At 31.9% G+C, this 21,242-nt stretch overlaps 4 protein-coding genes across 4 annotated transcripts; 3 read left to right on the forward strand and 1 right to left on the reverse strand.

Annotated features, from left to right (window-relative positions):
* The first annotated feature begins 236 nt into the window (after positions 1 to 236).
* Positions 237 to 7,664, forward strand: LOC120158249 (protein pleiotropic regulatory locus 1-like). The gene is made up of 17 exons (XM_039169140.1): positions 237 to 370; positions 489 to 513; positions 617 to 728; positions 939 to 1,020; positions 4,549 to 4,614; positions 5,013 to 5,094; positions 5,475 to 5,567; positions 5,714 to 5,777; positions 5,893 to 5,978; positions 6,095 to 6,196; positions 6,345 to 6,428; positions 6,526 to 6,586; positions 6,677 to 6,743; positions 6,832 to 6,909; positions 7,012 to 7,076; positions 7,182 to 7,259; positions 7,352 to 7,664. Exons 1-17 carry the CDS (start codon positions 237 to 239, stop codon positions 7,522 to 7,524), a joined length of 1,452 nt encoding a protein of 483 aa, XP_039025071.1. The 3' UTR covers positions 7,525 to 7,664.
* Positions 7,665 to 8,731: 1,067 nt separating this feature from the next.
* On the forward strand, positions 8,732 to 11,425 carry LOC120158287 (UDP-glucuronic acid decarboxylase 2-like). Its single transcript, XM_039169164.1, has 6 exons — positions 8,732 to 9,346; positions 10,257 to 10,404; positions 10,501 to 10,580; positions 10,665 to 10,823; positions 10,923 to 11,015; positions 11,130 to 11,425. Exons 1-6 carry the CDS (start codon positions 8,732 to 8,734, stop codon positions 11,352 to 11,354), a joined length of 1,320 nt encoding a protein of 439 aa, XP_039025095.1. The 3' UTR covers positions 11,355 to 11,425.
* A 139-nt stretch (positions 11,426 to 11,564) lies between these two features.
* Positions 11,565 to 15,030, reverse strand: LOC120159329 (bidirectional sugar transporter SWEET17-like). Its single transcript, XM_039169941.1, has 5 exons — positions 15,025 to 15,030; positions 14,891 to 14,922; positions 14,574 to 14,793; positions 14,335 to 14,496; positions 11,565 to 11,717 (listed from the first exon to the last, which is right to left on the reverse strand). Exons 1-5 carry the CDS (start codon positions 15,028 to 15,030, stop codon positions 11,565 to 11,567), a joined length of 573 nt encoding a protein of 190 aa, XP_039025872.1.
* Positions 15,031 to 17,581: 2,551 nt separating this feature from the next.
* Positions 17,582 to 19,758, forward strand: LOC120158034 (dynein light chain 1, cytoplasmic-like). Its single transcript, XM_039168977.1, has 3 exons — positions 17,582 to 17,861; positions 18,035 to 18,140; positions 19,515 to 19,758. The coding sequence occupies exons 1-3, from the start codon at positions 17,676 to 17,678 to the stop codon at positions 19,595 to 19,597; spliced, it is 375 nt and encodes a 124-aa protein (XP_039024908.1). The 5' UTR covers positions 17,582 to 17,675; the 3' UTR covers positions 19,598 to 19,758.
* The last annotated feature ends 1,484 nt before the right edge of the window (positions 19,759 to 21,242 follow it).

Raw genomic sequence — 21,242 nt, forward strand, 5'->3', positions numbered from 1 at the left:
AAATATCAATTTATTATAAATTAATAATGTTATAATTTATTATTTTTGAAATTTTAAAAATTTACTTAAAGATTAGGATTATTTGTGTCTTTAATCATTATTGGGTTTAAAATTGCATTGAACCTTCTTGCTCCTGCTTTACTTCGTTTTCATAAAAACAAAAGGTTAAACATTCCAATTTGGCTTGAATCCACACCCAAAACCCTAAATCCCAAAACGCTGGAAATTGGGAGAGGATGGGAGGGCCAACGCTGGAGATGGAGCCAGTAGAACCACAGTCATTGAAGAAGCTCAGCCTTAAATCCCTAAAGCGCTCTCTCGATCTCTTTAGCCCTATGCATGGCCAATTCGCAGCTCCTGACCCCGAAAGGTTTCATCTTTTTAACTTCAGAATTAAACAATTTCCAATCTTCTCCCCCCTACGTTTGTTCACTGAAATTTCGCTGATCCGTTTTTGAATACCAAGTTTGTTTTTTGTTTGAGTGCAGCAAAAAAATTCGCATGAGCCACAAGGTTAGTCTGATTTTTGCTCGAACATTAATTTTTATCGTTACTAGTAATGGGGATTGTTTACTAGATTATAAGTGGATGATTGGTTTTGATTTCAATTTGTAAGATAAATGTTGAGTATGGTGGAATTAAAACTGCCCCTGCTCAACCTTCGAGGCAAGTTAATTCTGGTGCTGGAAATCAAGGTTCTGTGTCTTCGAATTCCCTTGCTCTTACAGGTAATGTTCTTATTTGATTGAATCGAATGAAGGGTTTTTACCTTGATAATTTGTTTACTGATTTTTTGTGTGGTCTGCGTATTAATAGCCTGTACTTATTGATTGTTATATACAGTGATTTCGGCATGTCTCCACTTATTTATGTTTTAGTAGCTTATTACAAGTTGCCTATTGTTGGGACTTGTGTAACTGTAACTGTAATTGTAGCAGGTCCAGCTGACTCTAGGAATTCACAAAAGGAAGGTGCTCAAAATGCTTTAGTTGTTGGTCCATCTTTACAACCAAAGGGGCTGTAAGTTCGCTTTCTCTAAATGTTCTATGTGTTGATTCTGGTATAGTCTTTGTAACACCCCAACCCGTACCCGACTCGGATACGAGTATGAGGTGTCACATTGACTTTTCAAACTTTGACTCTTGACAAAATTCAAAGAAAATTTAAAGCTTTCATTAAAGTAAAAGCGGTTTAGTTACATAAATTGCCCACAATAATCAGAATCAATCAGAGCATATTTAACTCAACCAATTAGTACATGCCAACTATATTCAAAATAACCAAAGTCATTTAAATCCTCTATTTTCTGATCTGAAATTATTTTTGTAAGGGAGATGCTGACCTGTCTTGCTCCTCTTAACCTTTCTTCTAGCTTTCCAGAACCTACACATTCACACGCTAAGTCGATGACTTAGTGAGGTATAAATAAACTGATTATAGTATATCATAACTAATTCCTATTATACACAATTTATGTAATCATGATAAACTATAAAATGTTTCCAAACATAAACACATATATATATATATACATATTGTTTCACAAGAAACACACACATATCATCATATAATTCTGATAATATATTTCCTAACACTCAAAGCATATAAAGCGTATGTAATACATTTATCATTATCTCTTAATAGTCTTATTTTCGTTCTTTATCCCTTAGTCTGATGTCCTTGTACCTATTCTTCTTAACCAAGCTATATACATATCAACATCATATCACATATATCATTTCTCAACATAAAGATTACAAACAAAGCACATAATATCATACAAGATTCTTTTATATCATCTTCTTTATTAGTCCATGTATACATGTGAGAACTATAGATATGTGAGTCTATAGAGGTTGTGTACTAATGTTGTCACCACAGCTCATATAAATGCACCGAAGTGCCACGTAGAATTACACCTAAGTGCCGCGTAGAAATGCACCGAAGTGCCATATAAGATGTCCCTAAGGACCACATAGAAAATTCCTTTAGATCCATATACATATTCCAAGGACCAAGTATGTGTCTCAAAAGACCTCATAGATGTTCCAAAGGATGCATATATGTCCCGAAAGACCGCGTAGACCCTCGACTCTTGGCATGCCAATTATACCCCTAGCCTCATGACACATAACATGGGCATTATCGTTTATGTCATTTCACATGTTCACATATTCATATTACCTAGACACGTAGTCTCATAGTTTTGCACATAGCTCATTATCACATTTTCATATAATCACATAGTTACGTAGTTCACTTACACATAGATCATTTCCATATAATTCACATGTCACATATCTCATGTTCTTGTATTCATATAACATATAATATTTCAAATAACATTACTCAAATTTATCATTTATTCACATAAATCAATTACTCATAGCATTTAATCACATAGAACATATACGCATAGTGCTTCATATAACAATATTCAATTTATCATTTATTCCCATTGAACATTATCACATAGATCATATACTTATAGTATTTTACATAGAATATATATTTTCATAGCACTGAAATCAAAACAGTGCATTTAAAATACTATTTAGCTAAAACCAAAACATAATACAAACCATTTGATTCAAAAACATTTATTCATGTATAGTATTTCATCTAAACCGTATAATAATGTCATATACTCATATTATCGAATAAATTCAAATGAATATATATCTTATGTTCATTTCAATGATTAAATCATATAACACATAAGTTTTCCTTATGTCATTTATGTTTACTTATTCATATAATCTTATTTTATCTCATAGGTAAATGCTACCTAACTTATCTCATTTTCCATTTATAACAGTTTAATCTATTTGTTTAGTTAAATTTTACATAACTCATATACCATAATTCTCTTTAAGTATATTTCTTCTCTATAACACTTATCTTATAGTTTGGCATCATCATTTATATTCAATTCCCTTCACTAATATATTATTCTATAATATAATCATATTTAACTCATCACCCTTCTCATGTAGTCATATAAATCTATTATATTGATTCTTATTATTGATCACATTTACTAGGTAACATGTATGGTCACCTATCATATAACCTATTTCACATTCCCATGTAATCATATAGATCAATCATATTAATTCCTATAACTTATCACACTACATGTATTCACACAAATCATTTAATACATACTATAATATATATCACATATACCCAAATCAAACATATGCATATGATCATACATTCATGCCTTCTAATATAGGAAGTAGACTTGTCTCAAGTCTTATTTCCATTAAACATCATAAACTAACTTGTATGCACTCACCTGGCCTCACTAGTCAATTCCAATCTTTTATCTTTCCCCTTGATCGATCATACTTGTCAATGATTCCGGAACTTGATTAGGCTCTGAATCTACATAATTATACATTTTAAGACAATTATTAGATAACTACACCTTGTAATTTGATACTAGCAACTTAAACGAACTTAATAAACCCATATTCACATTTTTCCTTAGGGGTGCATCGATACACAAAATAGCTTCGAATTCTCATGCATCGATGCATCCCCTTAATGCATCGATGCACCTTCAAAATGTCTTGGTGCATCGGTGCACACTAAAACTGCATCGATGCATTCCGGGCATTCGGTGTTCTTCTTTTAAGAGTGCATCGGTACATATTGAATGTGTACCGATGCATCATGCCCAAAAATTGTATTCAAGCCCAAAAATCATCAACTCTTCACTCAATTCTTCTATTTTAAGCCCCTAACATGTCATTAAACTCAACTACCACTTTATAAATCAACTTATATCCATATAAACTATCTTTATCTTTCATATCTCTTCATGATTCTTAAAATTAAGAATCATTCCCAATTTTCCATGTTATCCAAACTTTGATTTAACACTTATAACTTCTTATTCACATCTATGACAAGTCAAATTCCATCTCCACATTCATTTATTAACTTTTTTCCAGAAATTTACTTTGAAACTCATTTTCTTTAACTTTCGTAAATCCTTTATGTTTTGATTTTTAAGATAACTTAAGCTTAGTTATTATCTAATGATCAAAATCCAACCTTTAATTCCACAAATAATCAAGAATTCATAAAACTCACCTTTTCTCTTGAAGCTCACGGCTGGAGGAGAAGAAGAAAGAAAGAAAGTTCTGGAGAATTCTCTCCTTTCCCACGTGCTTATTACCCTTTCTAAAGGGAAATAAAATCTTTCCTGAGAAATGACCATAATACCCTTATTACTTCCAAACTTTGTTATTAAATACAACACCAACATTTTTCATTAAAATCCCTAAACTTTTAATCTTTCTGAGATTGGTCACTAAATTACCAAAAATTCCATTTTGGTCATTGACCCGACTTTTGGGATGTTACAGTCTTCCCATATGAAACAACGGCTGTGGGTTGATTGTTAAATGGGGACCAATTCTAAGATGTATAAGCCAATGAATCCTTGTTCTTTTGGAATCTGTTTCTGTTATGTAGAAGAAATTGTGTTGCCGATTTATGTGGCTAATTTTTTTTGTCCTTCTTTCTTCTTACCAGAAATGATGTTGGTACTTTTGGCAAAAGCACTGCCATTACTTCTGCATCTGCACCCTTTTCTGAAAGGTGCTCACTCTCTCCCAATTATGCGTCTTTCTTCAGGCTCATTTAATTCTGGAAGTTGTGTTACGATGTGATTGTTATTGCACCTCAATACACTTCTTTCACTTGGTGTTTTGTTTTTCAATGTTTGCCTGCTTTCATATGTAAAAATTCATCTCTCATGCAGTTAGGCCTATGACTTGTTTGTATCTTTACTTACCTTTGTTTAGGCATGTAGCAACCTTTACAAGTGACTGCAGAAACATGTTCTGACTTTTGCATATAGAAGTATTTGTTTGGTTATATGTGGATTGCAAGTTGGTCAAGCCATTTAGGTTCCAGTCTGTTATGGCTTGCCACTTATCGCCTTTGAATATAGGACGTTTACAGCTTGAAGATTTATGGTTTCCTTCATGTGACAGACTGACAACCTCTGCTATAATAGAAAGAATCCCAAGCAAATGGCCACGTCCAGTGTGGCATCGTCCATGGAAGAACTACAGGGTGAGAATCTATTTCTATACTTCATGGTAGTTGATGTCAGTGGAGTTTGTTGTTGATTTTATGGTCATGTGCAATGGAATAGAATTTTTGCCATCACTTTTTATTTCCACTTGGGGGCACAAGCACACACACAAGCACTTTTGGACACTTCCCCTTTCTTCCATCGAGTTACTTTCTTGTCCATTGTGCTGATTGTGTTTCCTAGTCTTTTGATAAACATGTTTATAACTAAAGCTACATCGAGAATATTATGCACTAATATCACTTTTGTATAATGACAGTCGATTTCATTTGTTGTTTCCTGTTGAATCTCTTTCGTGGTTGCTTCTTTGTCTCCCAGCTGCTATAGATTACTTGACATGTTTAAATGGTTAATGCAGGTAATCAGTGGGCATTTGGGATGGGTTAGATCTGTAGCCTTTGATCCAAGTAACAACTGGTTTTGTTCCGGTTCTGCAGACCGTACAATCAAGGTATATATCGTGCAATTGGAAGTTATCCCTTCTTTCTCATTGTTTTCCCTCTGCTATAATGCAATCTACCAAACGGATATCATTTGAAAAATCCAGTTTTTGAAAATGACTTTTTTATTTTGCTTGTCTTGATTACGGCGCGTTAGATATGGGATGTAGCAAGTGGAAGGCTAAAGCTCACACTGACCGGGCACATTGAACAGATACGAGGTTTGTTTTAAGAAATTTTCTCAGGTTTGAATAGTTTTTATGGGCTAACCATGTTGTGCATAATGAATATCAATCATTGATTCAGAATAATTCGGAATTTATATTTTATTCACAGGCCTTGCTGTCAGTAGCAAACATACGTATATGTTCTCTGCTGGTGATGATAAGCAAGTAAAATGCTGGGATCTTGAACAAAACAAGGTTAGAACTGCATGAACTTATTATTTTGAATATGTTACGAGTAATAAATTAGATTTTTTGGTCCACTATAACTGTTGAAATCGTTCTTGTTATCGGAACTTATAAATTGCTGTTAGGTTATCCGGTCCTACCATGGTCACCTAAGTGGTGTTTATTGCTTGGCTCTTCATCCCACAATCGACATATTGCTAACTGGGGGACGTGATTCTGTCTGTCGGGTATGAGAATTTCAACAAGTGGAAACCCCTCACAAATTGTTGTTTTAATACATTATTTTTAGCTGCATATGTATTTTTATGGTATTTTCTATTTTTTTTTTTTGAGTCATGAAATCTGTTTCATATCTGATAAAACAACGATTTACAGGTATGGGATATTCGCACCAAGATGCAAATTTTTGCACTGTCTGGGCATGATAATACCGTTTGCTCAGTCTTTACACGACCAACTGTACAAAGATGTTTTTCTTTTTTTTTTTCCGCAATACTTTTAACGTGAGAAATTGTTTAATTGTTGAATAATGGAACTTATGCATCTTCTCTTACAGGATCCACAAGTTGTTACCGGCTCTCACGATACAACGATAAAATTCTGGGATCTTAGATATGGTAAATTGAACTTATGTGACATTTTCTTTTTTCTTTCTATATGTCTAATCTTTTGTTCCCCTTATTACATATTGGTTGTTTAATGTCCAGGAAAAACAATGTCAACTCTAACACACCATAAGAAGTCCGTGCGAGCAATGGCACCACATCCGAAAGAGTACGTGCCTCTACACCCTATTTATTAATTTATGCGAAAAACGAAGCTATCCTGTGGTTTTAAATGTTTCTCAACTTTTCTGTATCAGGCATTCTTTTGCATCCGCATCGGCTGACAACATTAAGAAATTCAATCTTCCAAAGGGAGAATTCTTACACAATATGCTGTAAGTGAAAGCCATTTTACTTCCATGCTTGAAGTCCGGACATGTGCTTGTTCGTATTTTTAACGAACTAACTTAGTATCATTGTTTGTGTTTCCGGAACAGCTCTCAGCAGAAGACTATAATTAACACCATGGCTGTCAATGAGGATGGCGTAATGGCCACCGGAGGTATTTATAAAAGACTTCGAATTTTACCGTGTACATGCCTCTGTTAGCCCTAAATATGCAAGTATGGCTTCTAAATCTAATGTTTTACCATGCAAATTGATAAAGGTGACAATGGGAGTTTGTGGTTTTGGGATTGGAGGAGTGGTCACAATTTCCAGCAAGCTCAGACAATCGTACAACCCGGTACATTCTTTTTTCTGGATTCTTTTTCCGCTAGTTCTTGTCGATCGTGGCAATGGGAGGATGATTAACACAATGCGTTGCTTTTATTTCAGGCTCATTGGATAGCGAAGCCGGCATCTACGCTCTCTCGTACGATGTAACCGGTACGAGACTGGTTAGCTGTGAAGCAGACAAGACCATTAAAATGTGGAAAGAAGATGAAACTGCAACTGAACAAACTCATCCTCTTAACTTCAAACCACCGAAGGACATCCGCCGATTCTAGCTGACTTGTCGGTTTGTCCAGTTGGTGACCCAATCATTACAATGCATTTTTTCCGGAATGTAAGATTAGGACAACCTTTTGTTAATCATTATGCTAAACCCAACTTAAGAAACAAAACAGTTGGTTGGTTCCTAGATTAATGCACCTGATACCGATACATTCATCGACCCTATTTTGGTGTTCATTGGTAAGATGATTATAATTCTAAAGCCATTTCCGGCAGTTCAAGAATCTAAAAAGTCGGTCCCCTTTTTTATGACATTAATCCGGTCTATTTTTATAATGTCTTTAATATTGTAATTTAAAATAGAATTAATAAGAGGTAAATTTTAAATTTATACATGAACTTCTAATAAACATTATTTTGAGGAAATCTTCTAATAAACATGTAAAGTTGTTTATGGGCTTTAATTTTATGTAATTGTATAGTTTGATGTAGTTTTTACGAATTATTATTACAATTATATAACATTTTTTTACGCCTATGTATTTCAAACATAAATAATTATGTTAATTTAATATAAAAATAAACAAGTGTATTTATCTTTCAAAATGTTTATAATAAAATAAAAAAAAAAGTTTAACGTGCATAATTGAATAAAACATGAGCTTTTATGTGCATAATTGTACCAAATCAAAATTAATATATTACATTGTATTTCAGGGATAATATTAATTAATAATTTAAACTCGTAAAGATTTAAATTGCAATTTGACTAAAAAGTTAGGGAGTCAACCCCTACCATTGCCAAGACCCATTTAGCTCCATCTCTACACCTATTGGATCAAAATTTATGTACAAATATATAATAATAATCTGAATAACTATATGATCTAATCAATTAGGTTATTATAAGTAAAGAGACTGACTCTTAAATTTAAACTTAGTATAGGGACCGAAACTATAATTTGACCTATATGTTTTTTTTATCAATTGTATAAAATGAAATACTAATGAGATTGGTAATGACAGTTTATGTAATTAGGAAACAAAGGCGAGAGATTATCCAGCGCCAATTTTCATGCAAAGAAACCTACAGAAGCGGCGAACTGCAACAGATGCTCTCTCTCTCCTCGTAACTCTCCCTTTCTCACTTGTGGAATCATTCAAAGTCGATCCAAAATCAAAGCTTTCCCTTTGTTTTAAATTCAATCCCACCATCTTCCCCTGTTTTTTTAATCTGAAAAAAAAAACAAAAAACAAAAAATGGCGTCCGAACTGATTCATAGAAACCAGAAACAACAATCACCAACTCTAACTCCACGAACCAATCCTCCAACCCCTGCCGGAAACTGGAAAACCCCATTCCGTTACATGGCTCAGAAACAGCGTTTCTTCTTTGTTCTTGTCGGGATCGCCATTGCTGCTCTGTTTTTCAACACGTTCCCTTTTTCGACGTCGTTGCTTCAACAACCGAGCGGCGGCGGCGGCTTAGACGTTGGTTTGGTGTCCGAGTCGGGTTCTATGACTCGGAGAGTGCTTTATGAAGCTTACAACGAGGGTTTTCGAGGGAGGAACGTGGCCGGGAAAGTGCCATTGGGGGTGAGGAAGAAGAACATGAGGATTGTAGTTACGGGTGGAGCTGGGTTCGTGGGGAGCCACCTTGTGGACCGTTTGATCGCGAGAGGTGATAGTGTGATCGTTGTCGATAATTTCTTTACCGGACGGAAAGAGAATTTGATGCACCACTTTGGGAATCCGAGGTTTGAGCTCATCAGACATGATGTTGTGGAACCCATTCTGTTGGAAGTTGATGAAATCTATCACTTGGCTTGCCCTGCTTCCCCTGTTCATTACAAGTTCAATCCTGTCAAGACCATTATATCCTTTTCTTCATAATAGATATACATTTACTAAACTGAATTTAAAGGTTCGACTCAACTTAAAAATCAATTCATTAAATATAATTTTTTTAGTTATTCAAGTCATATTTTATAACTTAAATTTTATTTGATTTTTTTAATCAAATCGAATTTATAAAATTACAAGTCGAATCAATTTTTTTTTTAATTTTTTAATCAAATTTTACTCTATCCTTCCTCTTGTACATAGGTCACTGGTTTATAACCATGGTATCGCTTGTACTAGTGATCTCTTACAACATGCATGAAAGAAATATTGGTTTAGACATATACCCAAAGACAAATAAAATATAAACTTAGGTTCTGTTTACTGTATTTAACATAGCATTAGATTTATCGAGTAAATTGACTAGGTTTCAAGTCGAGTTCTGCTAGAATATCTAAATTTGGATTTTTAGAATTTTAAATCATTTATATTTATGATAATTTTGGGTTCAGTTATTTTGAATTTTGATTAATTCATTTAGGGTTAGACTGGTTTAAGGTCAAATTATTTTGAGTTTGAGTTGATTTAGGTTTTAGTTTTTTTTTCTTCAAATTGAGTCGTTAAGAATTTATATAATTTCAACTTCACTTCAACCTCATATCATTTCAAGTTGTTTAAGATGTAGCTCATGTCATTTTAAGTTATTTAAGATGTGGGTCATTTATGTTTCTATTAGTTTAAATTTTAGTCACTTAAAATTCAAATTAGATAGATTTAAGTTGTTGGTTCTATAATGTTTATATCGAATTGAATCTAATTTCGATTTGAATCGATTGGTTTGAATTTTTGGATTCTTATTAAAATCGATAGGTCTACATAATATATACATTGATTCTGAGTGTGGTGTAATTTGGAATCCTTGATTGTAATGGGATGGATCCACAAGACGAATGTGGTAGGAACATTGAACATGCTAGGGCTTGCAAAAAGAGTTGGTGCCCGTTTCTTGCTAACCAGCACCAGTGAGGTCTATGGTGATCCTTTGCAGCATCCCCAGGTTGAGACCTATTGGGGCAATGTCAATCCCATTGGTTAGTTCATTCTCTCTTTATATATACACACACGAAAAAAATCGGAATCCGAGATAACTCGAAATATTTGCTTAACATGTTTTGATACGTCGATAGGCGTACGGAGTTGCTACGATGAGGGCAAACGGACTGCAGAGACCTTGACCATGGACTACCATAGAAGCCTTGGCATTGAGGTTTGTATCATATTCTCTGAAATTTGGATTTGAGTACGAGAGTAAGAACCGGAGTGACATAATCTGTTCAACTTGATTCAACAGGTGAGAATTGCTCGGATTTTTAACACGTACGGACCGCGAATGTGCATCGATGATGGTCGGGTTGTCAGCAACTTTGTAGCCCAAGCATTAAGGAAAGAGCCGATGACTGTCTATGGTGATGGAAAGCAAACTAGGAGTTTCCAATATGTTTCAGACCTAGTAAAAAAAGCTTGTCTCACATAACATTTACGGTGCCTTAAATTTCATCATCTGATTTACTCACGGTATAATGCAATTTGATATTTATTTACATGCTAGGTGGAGGGTCTAATACGGTTGATGGAAGGTGATCACGTAGGTCCTTTCAATCTGGGAAACCCCGGCGAATTCACCATGCTCGAACTCGCCGAGGTAAAATTAAAACCCGAAAAATCTTTGTTTTTCATCAAAACACTCGATGGATTACTTTGTGCCAGACGTATACCGGGACAACTCCGCTAAGGGTATTCGACATTGTCAATGCAGGTGGTACAGGAAGCAATAGATCCGAATGCGAAAATAGAATTCAAACCAAACACAGAAGACGATCCACACAAGAGGAAACCGGACATCTCAAAGGCCAAACAGCTTCTTGGTTGGGAACCGACCATTTCCCTACGCAAGGGACTTCCATTAATGGTGAATGATTTCAGGCAAAGAATCTTTGGTAACCCAAAGACAGTTCTTGTCGGAGGTGGTGCAACGGCCTAATAACCATACTTGTTATTACATTATTATTAGATAAAACATTTTTGGATCTTAGCTTATATTATATTTTACTTGTCAGACTTATGTATGGACGTGAGAGTACGTTTATGAGTTTAAATATTTAAAAAAATTAAATATATTTATGTCGGGTACATATCGTATATATTCGTATCGAATAGGTTCGTTTTCGAGTGAAATAGCATGGTTTGGTGACTAGTGCAAGGGGAGTATAAGGGGCTGCTTTTGCCACCCTTGTTCCATTAATCCTTCTATAGCGGAATTGTTGCTTGATGACTTTGCATTTTTGTAAATGGCATACAGAAAAAGCTGTGCTGTTCCAAGTAGGAAACCTATCCCATTTGGTACCTATAAACAAACAGATAGAAAGATAGATAGATAATTAAATAAATATAAGAGTATCTTTATGAATTCCAAAATCAGTATGTGACATAATTTTTCTTGGTTTCATGATTCTTTTGAGTGTTCGAATTTTAATTTGATTGACGTTGTTCTAAAGATTAAGGTTGAATTGTAATATCATCTTCTAATTTAAGGAGGTAACGATTTCTGTTTGATTTAGACATTTTATAAATAAAAGGATAAAGTATACTGGTTATTGAATTTTTAAAAATTATAAAATGATTATTAAATTTATTAAATTATTATAAAACGATCATTAATTTTATCGAATTATTATAAAATGGTCATTAAATTTATCCAACTTTTACACTTATATGATATTACAATGATCATTTTATAATTATTTGATAAGTTTAATATATTTTATAATTTCTTGAAGATTTAATGATAAAAACAATTATTTAAGCATAGTTCAATAAATTTTGACTCGAAACAGAGGCGAAACTATTACAGGACTAGAGGGGGCCATGCCCCCAACCCCAATTTTTTTAGGGTAAAGTACACATTTAGTACTTAAACTATTACTTTTGTTCTATTTTAGTGCATAAATTTTCATTTGTTTCAAAATCATACCTAACGTTTATTTTTTGTTTTATTTAGTACTCCGCTGTTAAAAATTAAGGTACTAAAATTAAACAAAAAGTAAACGTTAGGTATGATTTTGAAAAAAATGAAAGTTTAGGTACTAAAATGGAACAAAAGTGATAGTTTAGGTACTAAACTTGTAATTTACCCTTTTTAATATATATATTTATTTATTTATTTATCGTCCGGATCCATTTACACAATGTAAAACTCTTCAGTTTAGATAAATTTAAGTCTATTGGATGGGTGTAAATAGAGATTGGCTCATTGTTTTTTCCCCAGTGAATATCTTCTCGTTTCCTACTGTTAATCTCATCTATATATATATTGGTATAATCATTGATATCTAATTTATTAATTGATTAATCCGAATAGGGTGTTGCAGAGGTTAGAGCGACCCTCCCAACACAATTTGCTCCATTCGCAAACGCCAGAAATTGAATCTCTAACCTTGTTAAAGGGTTTAGTGTCTCATCTCATTAGACCAACTTATTATTGATATATACTTGTATTTATTAAATTCTTAAATTGGTCCCTTAAAAATGTATATAATAAGTTATTAAATTTAGTTATAAAAATTTTATATTTCCTTAGAATTTGAAGTTTTAAAATTTAGCTATTATTTATTAAAAAGAGTTAACATTCGTTTATTATTATTGTTATTTTATTTTTAAATAAACGAAAATATATTATTTTTGTTATTTCTAATTTTAAGATACAAATTTTTTTTTGGTTTAATTGTTAATCTTCTTTGAGTTGAGGATTTCAATCAAATTATTAAATATTCAAATTTTAATTTCATTTCAATTGAAGGTAGTAAAATATTTTAGCTAATGTATGCATTTTTGAAAATGGCCCTCAATAAATAATGTTGAGTTCCGCTACTAATTCGAAAGATAAATTTTTATTTTATTTTAATATTAAAGATTATTTTTATAATTGAAAAATTATAGATGATAGAAATCTTACCCAAGGAAGAAATCATGCACAAGCAAAGAAGGAAAAAGGAGAGGGCAAATGGCATGGACTCCACACTTCTGGTTCTCACCACCGTTTTCTGAAATAACAAATTACGATTAGAATTGAATAATATAATTAAAGATATTTAATTATATTGCACAAACTAAACGACTTCAGTGATTAAACGATTATTATTCTTTACGGTCTCAGGTTTAAGCACCACATATGCAGAAGTATATGAGTGTTTATTGTTGGATGGTTAAAAATCTTTAAATATATATTATCTTGTATTCATCTCAGATTAATAAAAAATACATCCAATTCAACATAACCTGTAAATTACGATAGTTATTAAACATATCATAATTATATTATTATATCCAATTACACTGAAATCTAATTACTCAATAACTTTCAAAATATATCTATGTTTAATTTCTGTTATATAAATGTGCCCCGAGTATCATCAAGTTTTGTAATAGAAATCTCACTTTAAAAAGATGACAATGGGATGGATTTCTGGTCAATCTAACAAAACTTGAGAAGCGTATAATTTTTTTTTTGAATCTGACTCAATTCGAGTTTAGAGATTTTCTATTTAATCTAAAATTCGATCTAAATTTTATAGTAAAAACTTACATCTGATTTGATTCGACATGAATATATATTTTTTATTTAATGAAGTAGGGATCTAATTGAAAAAAGATATATATAGAAGGGTATTATAATAATTATTCATAGATATACATAAGAAAATACTATTATTTTGGGCCATGTCAAAGATATTTTACCATAAACTTTAGACTCTAAATCTTAATATTTTAAATATGATCGTATCAGGTCGAGTCAAGTCAAAATCTATCATATTCGGATCAAATTGGTATCCCTATCTAACATAGGTGCTTTAATTAGGGAAAAGAACACTCGAATATCAAATAGTATACTAATTTAAAGAAGAATATCAAATAGTATACTAATTTAAAGAAAGCTGCAGGTCCAAGTCATGAAAAGTTCATACCATGACAGCAAAAGGTGAGCCATTTATGATGATCTTAAGACCACAACCCATGAACCCTATTGCTCCAATCCGAGTTTCCCCTTCCAATGCTAACTGAGTCACAACAATGGCGGCTGTTAGAAAACCCACATCCACTATCCCTACCAATATCCCTGTCTTAACCTGCACCCCAACAAAGTACAACAAAACTGAAACTTGTCCAAAATCAGGGTTTGTTCTTTCAACTTAATCCCTATTACCTTCATGTTTTTCGGAACATAAACGAGGAACAAAACCACATAAACAGCTTCGACAAAGATGCCAAAGCCGTTAAATGTGGCGACGAGGATTCCTCCAGGCTTAGTGATCCCATAGTAAGTCCATAAACTCGAGTTCAACAATGTGCAAACGTAAGGAAGGCTCTCGAAATCTTCGGTCGATCTGCGTTTTAATCTTTTATTATTCTCCGAAAACGTTGCGCTGCAAATGTAAGAAAGAATCAGAGTAACAATAACGTCTCAATATCTTACGTAAAAAAAGAAGAAAGAAACACAAAAATCGAGTAGTTTAATCTTACATTGGAGAAAGAAAAAACAGAACCAACATTGCCTGTGTGAACAAAAAAAACACTTTAGACTGCCATGATCATATACATATATATAGATGTTTTGAGCCATTACCTATAACACCCACAAAGAAACTCAAGCCAACTTCCATTGTTTAGTGAAAATGGAAATTGAAAATTTTAAATATGTTTGAGAAGAAAAGAGAGAACTACTTAGAGTACTTTATATGTAGATAGATTAATTACTAAATTTAAACATTTAATAAATATTTATTTTTTAAAAAATTAAATAATTTGATCAGAATTCTATGAAAGAAAGTATCACCATTCCTTGTAGACCCTACATTTTATGTTTCATATGATGTTTTGGATTGTTCTATTGATATTTATTGGTTTCAAGTTAAAAAGTAGTGGTTGATATATGTGGCCAAAATAAAATAAATGATGCATAACTCTTGCAACTTGCAAGCATATAAGGTAATGGAAGGTACAAATGATTTATTTAGATTAATTATCAATATTTGATTTATTAACTAATTAATTTAAATAGAATACTATAAAGATAATTTCTTTAATCCAATTTATTTCATAAACAAAATCAAGATTTAAACAATTTATCTTGTTTAAAGAATTTAATATTTCGTCCCATTAAATTAATTTGTTGTTAGTTTAAAACACTAGAAAAAGGTATAATTATGTTGATTTTTTTTGTTCATGTAGGGTGTAAAAAAATTATTTTTTAATTAAAGTGCTTGTTATAGTACCTGATGAAAGTCACTTGTACCATATGGCTATCCCTGTTATCATGAAGTATTAAGTTTGAAGAAAACGTTATATACTTCAGATGACTTCTGAAAGTCATTATATGTTCCAGGTGACTTCTAATAGGTATTGTAACAAACACCTCACTTAAAAAAAATCATACATTCTATATGATTATATTTTTCTAACGCTTTATTCAAAAGTTTTATCCCTTAAGAATGATTTAAATACTTAGATAAGAATAATTTAAATACAACATAAAATATAAATATGTAAAGATTTATATAGAATAAATTATTAATTTATTTTAGACTATAATTTAACGTTATATATATAGAAAATGGATTTCTTTTCAATACCATTGAATATTTGTGAACCGAGGAATACAATTAAATTGAGATTTACTGTATGGTCCAAAGTTAATGATCAAATCCCATGATGTATTATTGATCCTTACTTGGACCACTGTAACTTGAAGAAAAGAACAAAACAATTCAAATGATCTAATTTAACAAGGTTCGATAACTCTTTTTTTTTTTATAAATTATAAATCTAATCTTACCTAGAGGGGAGGAGAAGGAAGGAGAGTGCTTCTAGAGGATCTAAAATCTATAACCTAAAGAATACGAAGGAATAAAAATAGACAACTTAATTAACCGACTAAACATGTTTGCTCGAAAAGATGTGATAACTATGCACGTAAGTTAAAGAAATATATTATTTCTATGAATAAGAAATCGACCAGTGAACTATTTAAATGAACCACCAATAAACATACCTGTTGGAATGAAATTAACATGGGCTAAGTTACTATAGAATCTAGGATGACTCCAAAATTTGAAGGCTAGACCTATAGTCGTTCCAAGATGGATCAAAAGAGGATGGATGGGTCGTTCTTCTAAAATTTATATTTTTAAATATATTTTTTATATTTTATATTAAAAATCTATTTTCGTAGTCTAAAATTTGATTAATTCAATCTCTTAAAATTCCACTAGATGGCGAACCAAATACAACTCTTCATGGACCTAGCAAGATCCCTGTAGCGAATGAAGTTGTAGAGACAAGTACATCGACATTGGAAGCCTTGCGTTTCTTTCTCCTAAGGGCTCCCGCATAGTTAACATTCTCCAAAGAAATATTATCTTGGACAACAACCTTAAGTTCTACGTGTATTCTTTTATATCATTAATGTTGCGGAAGACGGCTATCGGATAGAGCAAAATCGCAACTGATAATTTGAGAAAATAAAAATAAAGATAAAAGAGACACAAAATTTACGTGGAAAACCCCTAAAAATTTAGGGTAAAAACCACGGGCAACGATAGAAGAATTTCACTATGAGAAAATAGGAATTACAACCTCTCTCGATCTACCAAGGAGAAAACAATGATAATTCTCTCTAGATAAAAAGGATAAAACAACTATCAAGAAACTCTCTAAAATCTCTCTAGTATTGGAAGAAAGCTAGAATGTTTTGGGATGATTTTGAAGCTATATGAGCTAGGGTATTTATAATTGAAACTTAAGGACTAATCTTATAAATACCCTAAATGACAATGACTAAAATTAATTATCCCATTACCCAATTTCAACAAAAATTAGATGCCTAATTTTTTACTTTGACAAAGCACCATTTGGTGCCTAAATTATTTGACTTTTAACAATTAACTCTTATATAAATTATGTTGGATTATATATTACAAATATGGTAAATTATGTTGGATTATATATTACAAATATGGTGTTAGCTCAGGTGGTTTCATTCAATCATTTAAATAATTAAGTGGTAATAAATAGTTTACCCTTTTAATATTAGAAAAAGTTGACGTATCAATTAGATATAAATTGCCAAGTTTAGGGGCTGAAGTATACCTTTACCCCAAAAATATCAACTAAGAGGACAATTACATAGCGACTTTACTCACAATTTCAAACAAAAGGAAAAAAAAATAGAAATAAATTGAATCTCTTTTCTCTGCTCTTTCCTTTCTTGTTTTGGCTCTGGGATTTTTTTTAAAAAAAGCTCCGAAAAATGAGCAGTGAAGAAGCAAAAAGAAGCATCACCGGAGCACTGACGGTGAAACCGACATCCGAAGAACGGAAGCATTCTCCGGCGCTTACTGCAGAGTCGACTACTTCACCGGCGAGAAAAGTCGTCATCAAAAGCGCCGACATGAAAGACGACATGCAAAAAGAAGCTGTCAATATTGCCATTTCCGTTAGCTCTCTTTCTTTATAAAACTTCCATTTTTTACTCGATTTTAATGGGTTTTTTTTTAATTCGATTTCGTTTCTGGGTTTTGTTCATTTGATCTTGGTTTATCAGTAACTATCATAAATTTGTTAACTCTTTCGTGTTTTTCTTCTTCTATTTCCTGGGTCTTCGATTAGGCATTTGAGAACAACAGTGTAGAGAAAGATGTGGCGGAGCATATAAAGAAGGAATTTGATAAGAAGCATGGACCCACTTGGCATTGCATTGTTGGTCGCAATTTCGGTAACCCAAATTCCCATTTTGATTATCTATTTTGATACAAACAAGTTCAATTTTTAAGCAAAACACTTGCTACAAATTAGTTTCGTTCAAGTAATGTTTCTGTTTTAGATGAAATCAAAACAGATCTAAGCTTGAAAGAGATTTAATTCCCATTTACTTTATCTGTTTCTGGAGTTATATTGTAATTGTTTCTTCGTTGCTATGGAATTTCCTGGTTTAGATCAACAAGTAATCTATTAGATTGATTGCTTTTGCTTAAGGTGAGTACTTCAATTTTTTGTCTCAAAACTTTATCTGGTTATTCTATGAATGATTAGTAACTTTCGTGTTCGACCTAGTGTCTCAGCTCCAGTGGCACCTGTTCGAACAAATTAATGCCTAATCTGTCTGTCTGGATTTCAATCCTCATTTATCTTTTGTTGTTATATTTATTTCATAGAGCCGGTTTCATTAGGGGTGTCATTATAGTCGACTATGTGTGGATTCAGTCCGATGGGGTAATAATAGTTCAGCAATGTGATTAACAACCTATGTGATATATGTTTTTCTATTGAACAAGAAAGTGGTTGGAACTTGGAACTTTCGACTTAAACATCCCAAGCAAAAAACTCAGAATTTGTAAAAGAAGGGGTGGAATTCATGGGATGGAAGAGTGCTACTAGGTTAAATAATCATTACTACATTACTAAATAAACACATTATTTCTCCCAAATCAAGATTCGAGAAAGGTGAGGAGAGAAGGGGGGAGGGAATTCATTACTATATTATTAAAAGAACACATTATTTCTTCCGAGATGAAAGAAAAGATAGGCAACCGATATAAGTGAAATGTATATTACCCAAATATGGAGCATGTAACAATACTATGTTTCGAAAGAGGGAGGTCTAATTTTTCTTATATACCACAAAATTTTATCTGCTATAATTTTGGGAATGCATCGGTAGTTCAACCAAATCATACACTTTCTTGCTCGTTCCAGATTCCATGGATTGTATGTTAGACGTTATAATCATCGATGTAGGCTGTCTCATGGTATACATCCTTAGTTCTCATATGTTAAATATCCGTACGTATAAACTTGGACTGATTGTGCTACACATCCTTTGTTCTCATTTACATTAATCATTTCAATTGTATTAGTGGCTGTTTTGCTCACATTGGTTCTCGGTAATCTACATCCATAAAGTGAATTCGGAGTTATAGTGTTTGTACCATATGCATAGATTAGAACATTTTCTTTTGGATATCTGTGATGAAAATTTCCTTCGAGTTTTCGGTCTTTTGCACATAGTTGAAATCTAATTAAAATGAAACTTCTTTCCACACCACAAAACCATGTTGCATTAATTTTCATTTCTTTTACTTCGATGCAGGCTCGTACGTAACTCACGAGACAAACCACTTTGTTTATTTTTATTTAGACCAGAAAGCGGTTTTGCTCTTCAAATCGGGTTAATCATGTTTGTTGTAACGGTGAAGAGTGGTGATCATTTTGATCTTGGATATCAAGAGGCTTTTACGTATCCCTGTTAGAAACGGTATGTCTTAACCGAAGCACGTTTGTTTGTATGTCAATCCTCTATCCTAAACTTCTTGCGTCTAACGTGTATATTTTGTTTCCATCTGAACTTGAACTTGAACCATGGATGTCAATTACAGTCTTTTGGTTACAGTTTCTTGGGTGTTGCTCTATGATAATTGTTAAGTTGTTTCCTTGTATCATTTGGGTCTGTTATTTGAATCTCTGTATGCATAAAAACTATTCGCTCTAAAACCAAAGTGAATTTAGATAAAATTAAGGGTAAGCTACATGTTTAGTATCCGACCTATCACTTTTACTTGTTTTGGTCACACAATTATTTCTTTTTTCAAAATCATACCTAATGTTATGTTTTGGTTTTATTTTGGTTACCTTTTATTAAAAAAATAACAAAATTGTTGATGTGAGACATGGCATTATCTTATGATAAACTGTCAGTTTTATTGTTAATATTTAACGGTGGATGATTAAAATGGAACTAAAATTAAACGTTAGAAATGATTTAGAAAAGAAATAGTTAAGGGTCCAAAATATAACAAAAGTGATAGTTGAAATACTAAATCCTAAAATTAAACGAGGTGTTCTATGCTGATTGCACCTAGGTCTATACGGGGTGTGTGCATGTCCAATTCACATTGATTTATATTTTCTGTTTTTATAATTTTATTTTAGTCTACCCAAAATAAAAGAATAAACTATAAGTTTGGTGTCATTTGTTTTATTTTTTTCAGTTTTGATCATCGAATTATAAAAAGAAATTATGTTACGATACTGAATCCTTAGTTTTCTTCAAAATAAATTTATATATATTGTTTTCATGAACATTTGTAATTTTCTATAATCTTTATATGAATTTTAAAATTTCTTATAATTTTTATGTCTGTTTTCTAATTTATATGATTTATCTGTTTTGTGGACCATGATGGTGAAAAAGAGCTGGTAATGCTCTGTATTTACATATAAAAATTTAATATAATGATTTGGATATTTTATTTTTTTAGTAAATAATTACAATATAATTTATTTAAAATAAAACTATTTTAAAAAATTAAATCAATTTATTTTTAATATTTACTTACTGTTGTCCAAGTTATTAGACAGCAAGGTTCACTATGGGAGTAAATGTACTAATCTCGTACTTTTTATTCACAACGTCAAAATTTAAACTCTTATCTTTATTTAAGAGATTTAATATTTTATCTTACTAAAAACTAAATCAATTAATTGTTGATAAGTTAATTTTAATATTAAGTGATAAGTAGCTACCCATAACTTATCTTATTCAACGCAAAAAATAAATAAAGATTTTCTTTTTCGATAGTTTATCAAATACACCTTTGATTTTTACACTATAATTGTATTTATATGATATATTTTTTTTTAAAATATAGACACATTAATTAATAATGTTATAAAAAATTTATCATATTTCTTTATTAACGATACTTTTTAATATTTTATTATTATTTTTCAAGAATATGGATAGTGGCACATAGAAAAGTATAAGATTCCATGGACTATGGTCCTAATTCCTGACTTTTTTATGAGAATTTATGAGAAT

The sequence above is a fragment of the Hibiscus syriacus genome, unplaced genomic scaffold (assembly GCF_006381635.1).
Source record: "Hibiscus syriacus cultivar Baekdansim isolate YM2019G1 unplaced genomic scaffold, ASM638163v2 tig00002841_pilon, whole genome shotgun sequence".
NCBI lineage: Eukaryota > Viridiplantae > Streptophyta > Magnoliopsida > Malvales > Malvaceae > Hibiscus > Hibiscus syriacus.

Coding starts and splice junctions, on each gene's coding strand:
- LOC120158249 (XM_039169140.1), top strand. CDS start 237: ATGGGAGGGCCAACGCTGGAGATGGAGCCAGTAGAACCACAGTCATTG. Junction 5,095..5,474: donor GTCCATGGAAGAACTACAGG/GTGAGAATCTAT, acceptor TGGTTAATGCAG/GTAATCAGTGGGCATTTGGG. Junction 7,260..7,351: donor TCAGACAATCGTACAACCCG/GTACATTCTTTT, acceptor CTTTTATTTCAG/GCTCATTGGATAGCGAAGCC.
- LOC120158287 (XM_039169164.1), top strand. CDS start 8,732: ATGGCGTCCGAACTGATTCATAGAAACCAGAAACAACAATCACCAACT. Junction 9,347..10,256: donor TCAATCCTGTCAAGACCATT/ATATCCTTTTCT, acceptor GGATGGATCCAC/AAGACGAATGTGGTAGGAAC. Junction 10,824..10,922: donor TCCAATATGTTTCAGACCTA/GTAAAAAAAGCT, acceptor TTTACATGCTAG/GTGGAGGGTCTAATACGGTT.
- LOC120159329 (XM_039169941.1), bottom strand. Junction 14,794..14,890: donor CTGTTTTTTCTTTCTCCAAT/GTAAGATTAAAC, acceptor TTACATTTGCAG/CGCAACGTTTTCGGAGAATA. Junction 11,718..14,334: donor GCTCACCTTTTGCTGTCATG/GTATGAACTTTT, acceptor GTTTGTTTATAG/GTACCAAATGGGATAGGTTT.
- LOC120158034 (XM_039168977.1), top strand. CDS start 17,676: ATGAGCAGTGAAGAAGCAAAAAGAAGCATCACCGGAGCACTGACGGTG. Junction 17,862..18,034: donor CTGTCAATATTGCCATTTCC/GTTAGCTCTCTT, acceptor GTCTTCGATTAG/GCATTTGAGAACAACAGTGT. Junction 18,141..19,514: donor CATTGTTGGTCGCAATTTCG/GTAACCCAAATT, acceptor ACTTCGATGCAG/GCTCGTACGTAACTCACGAG.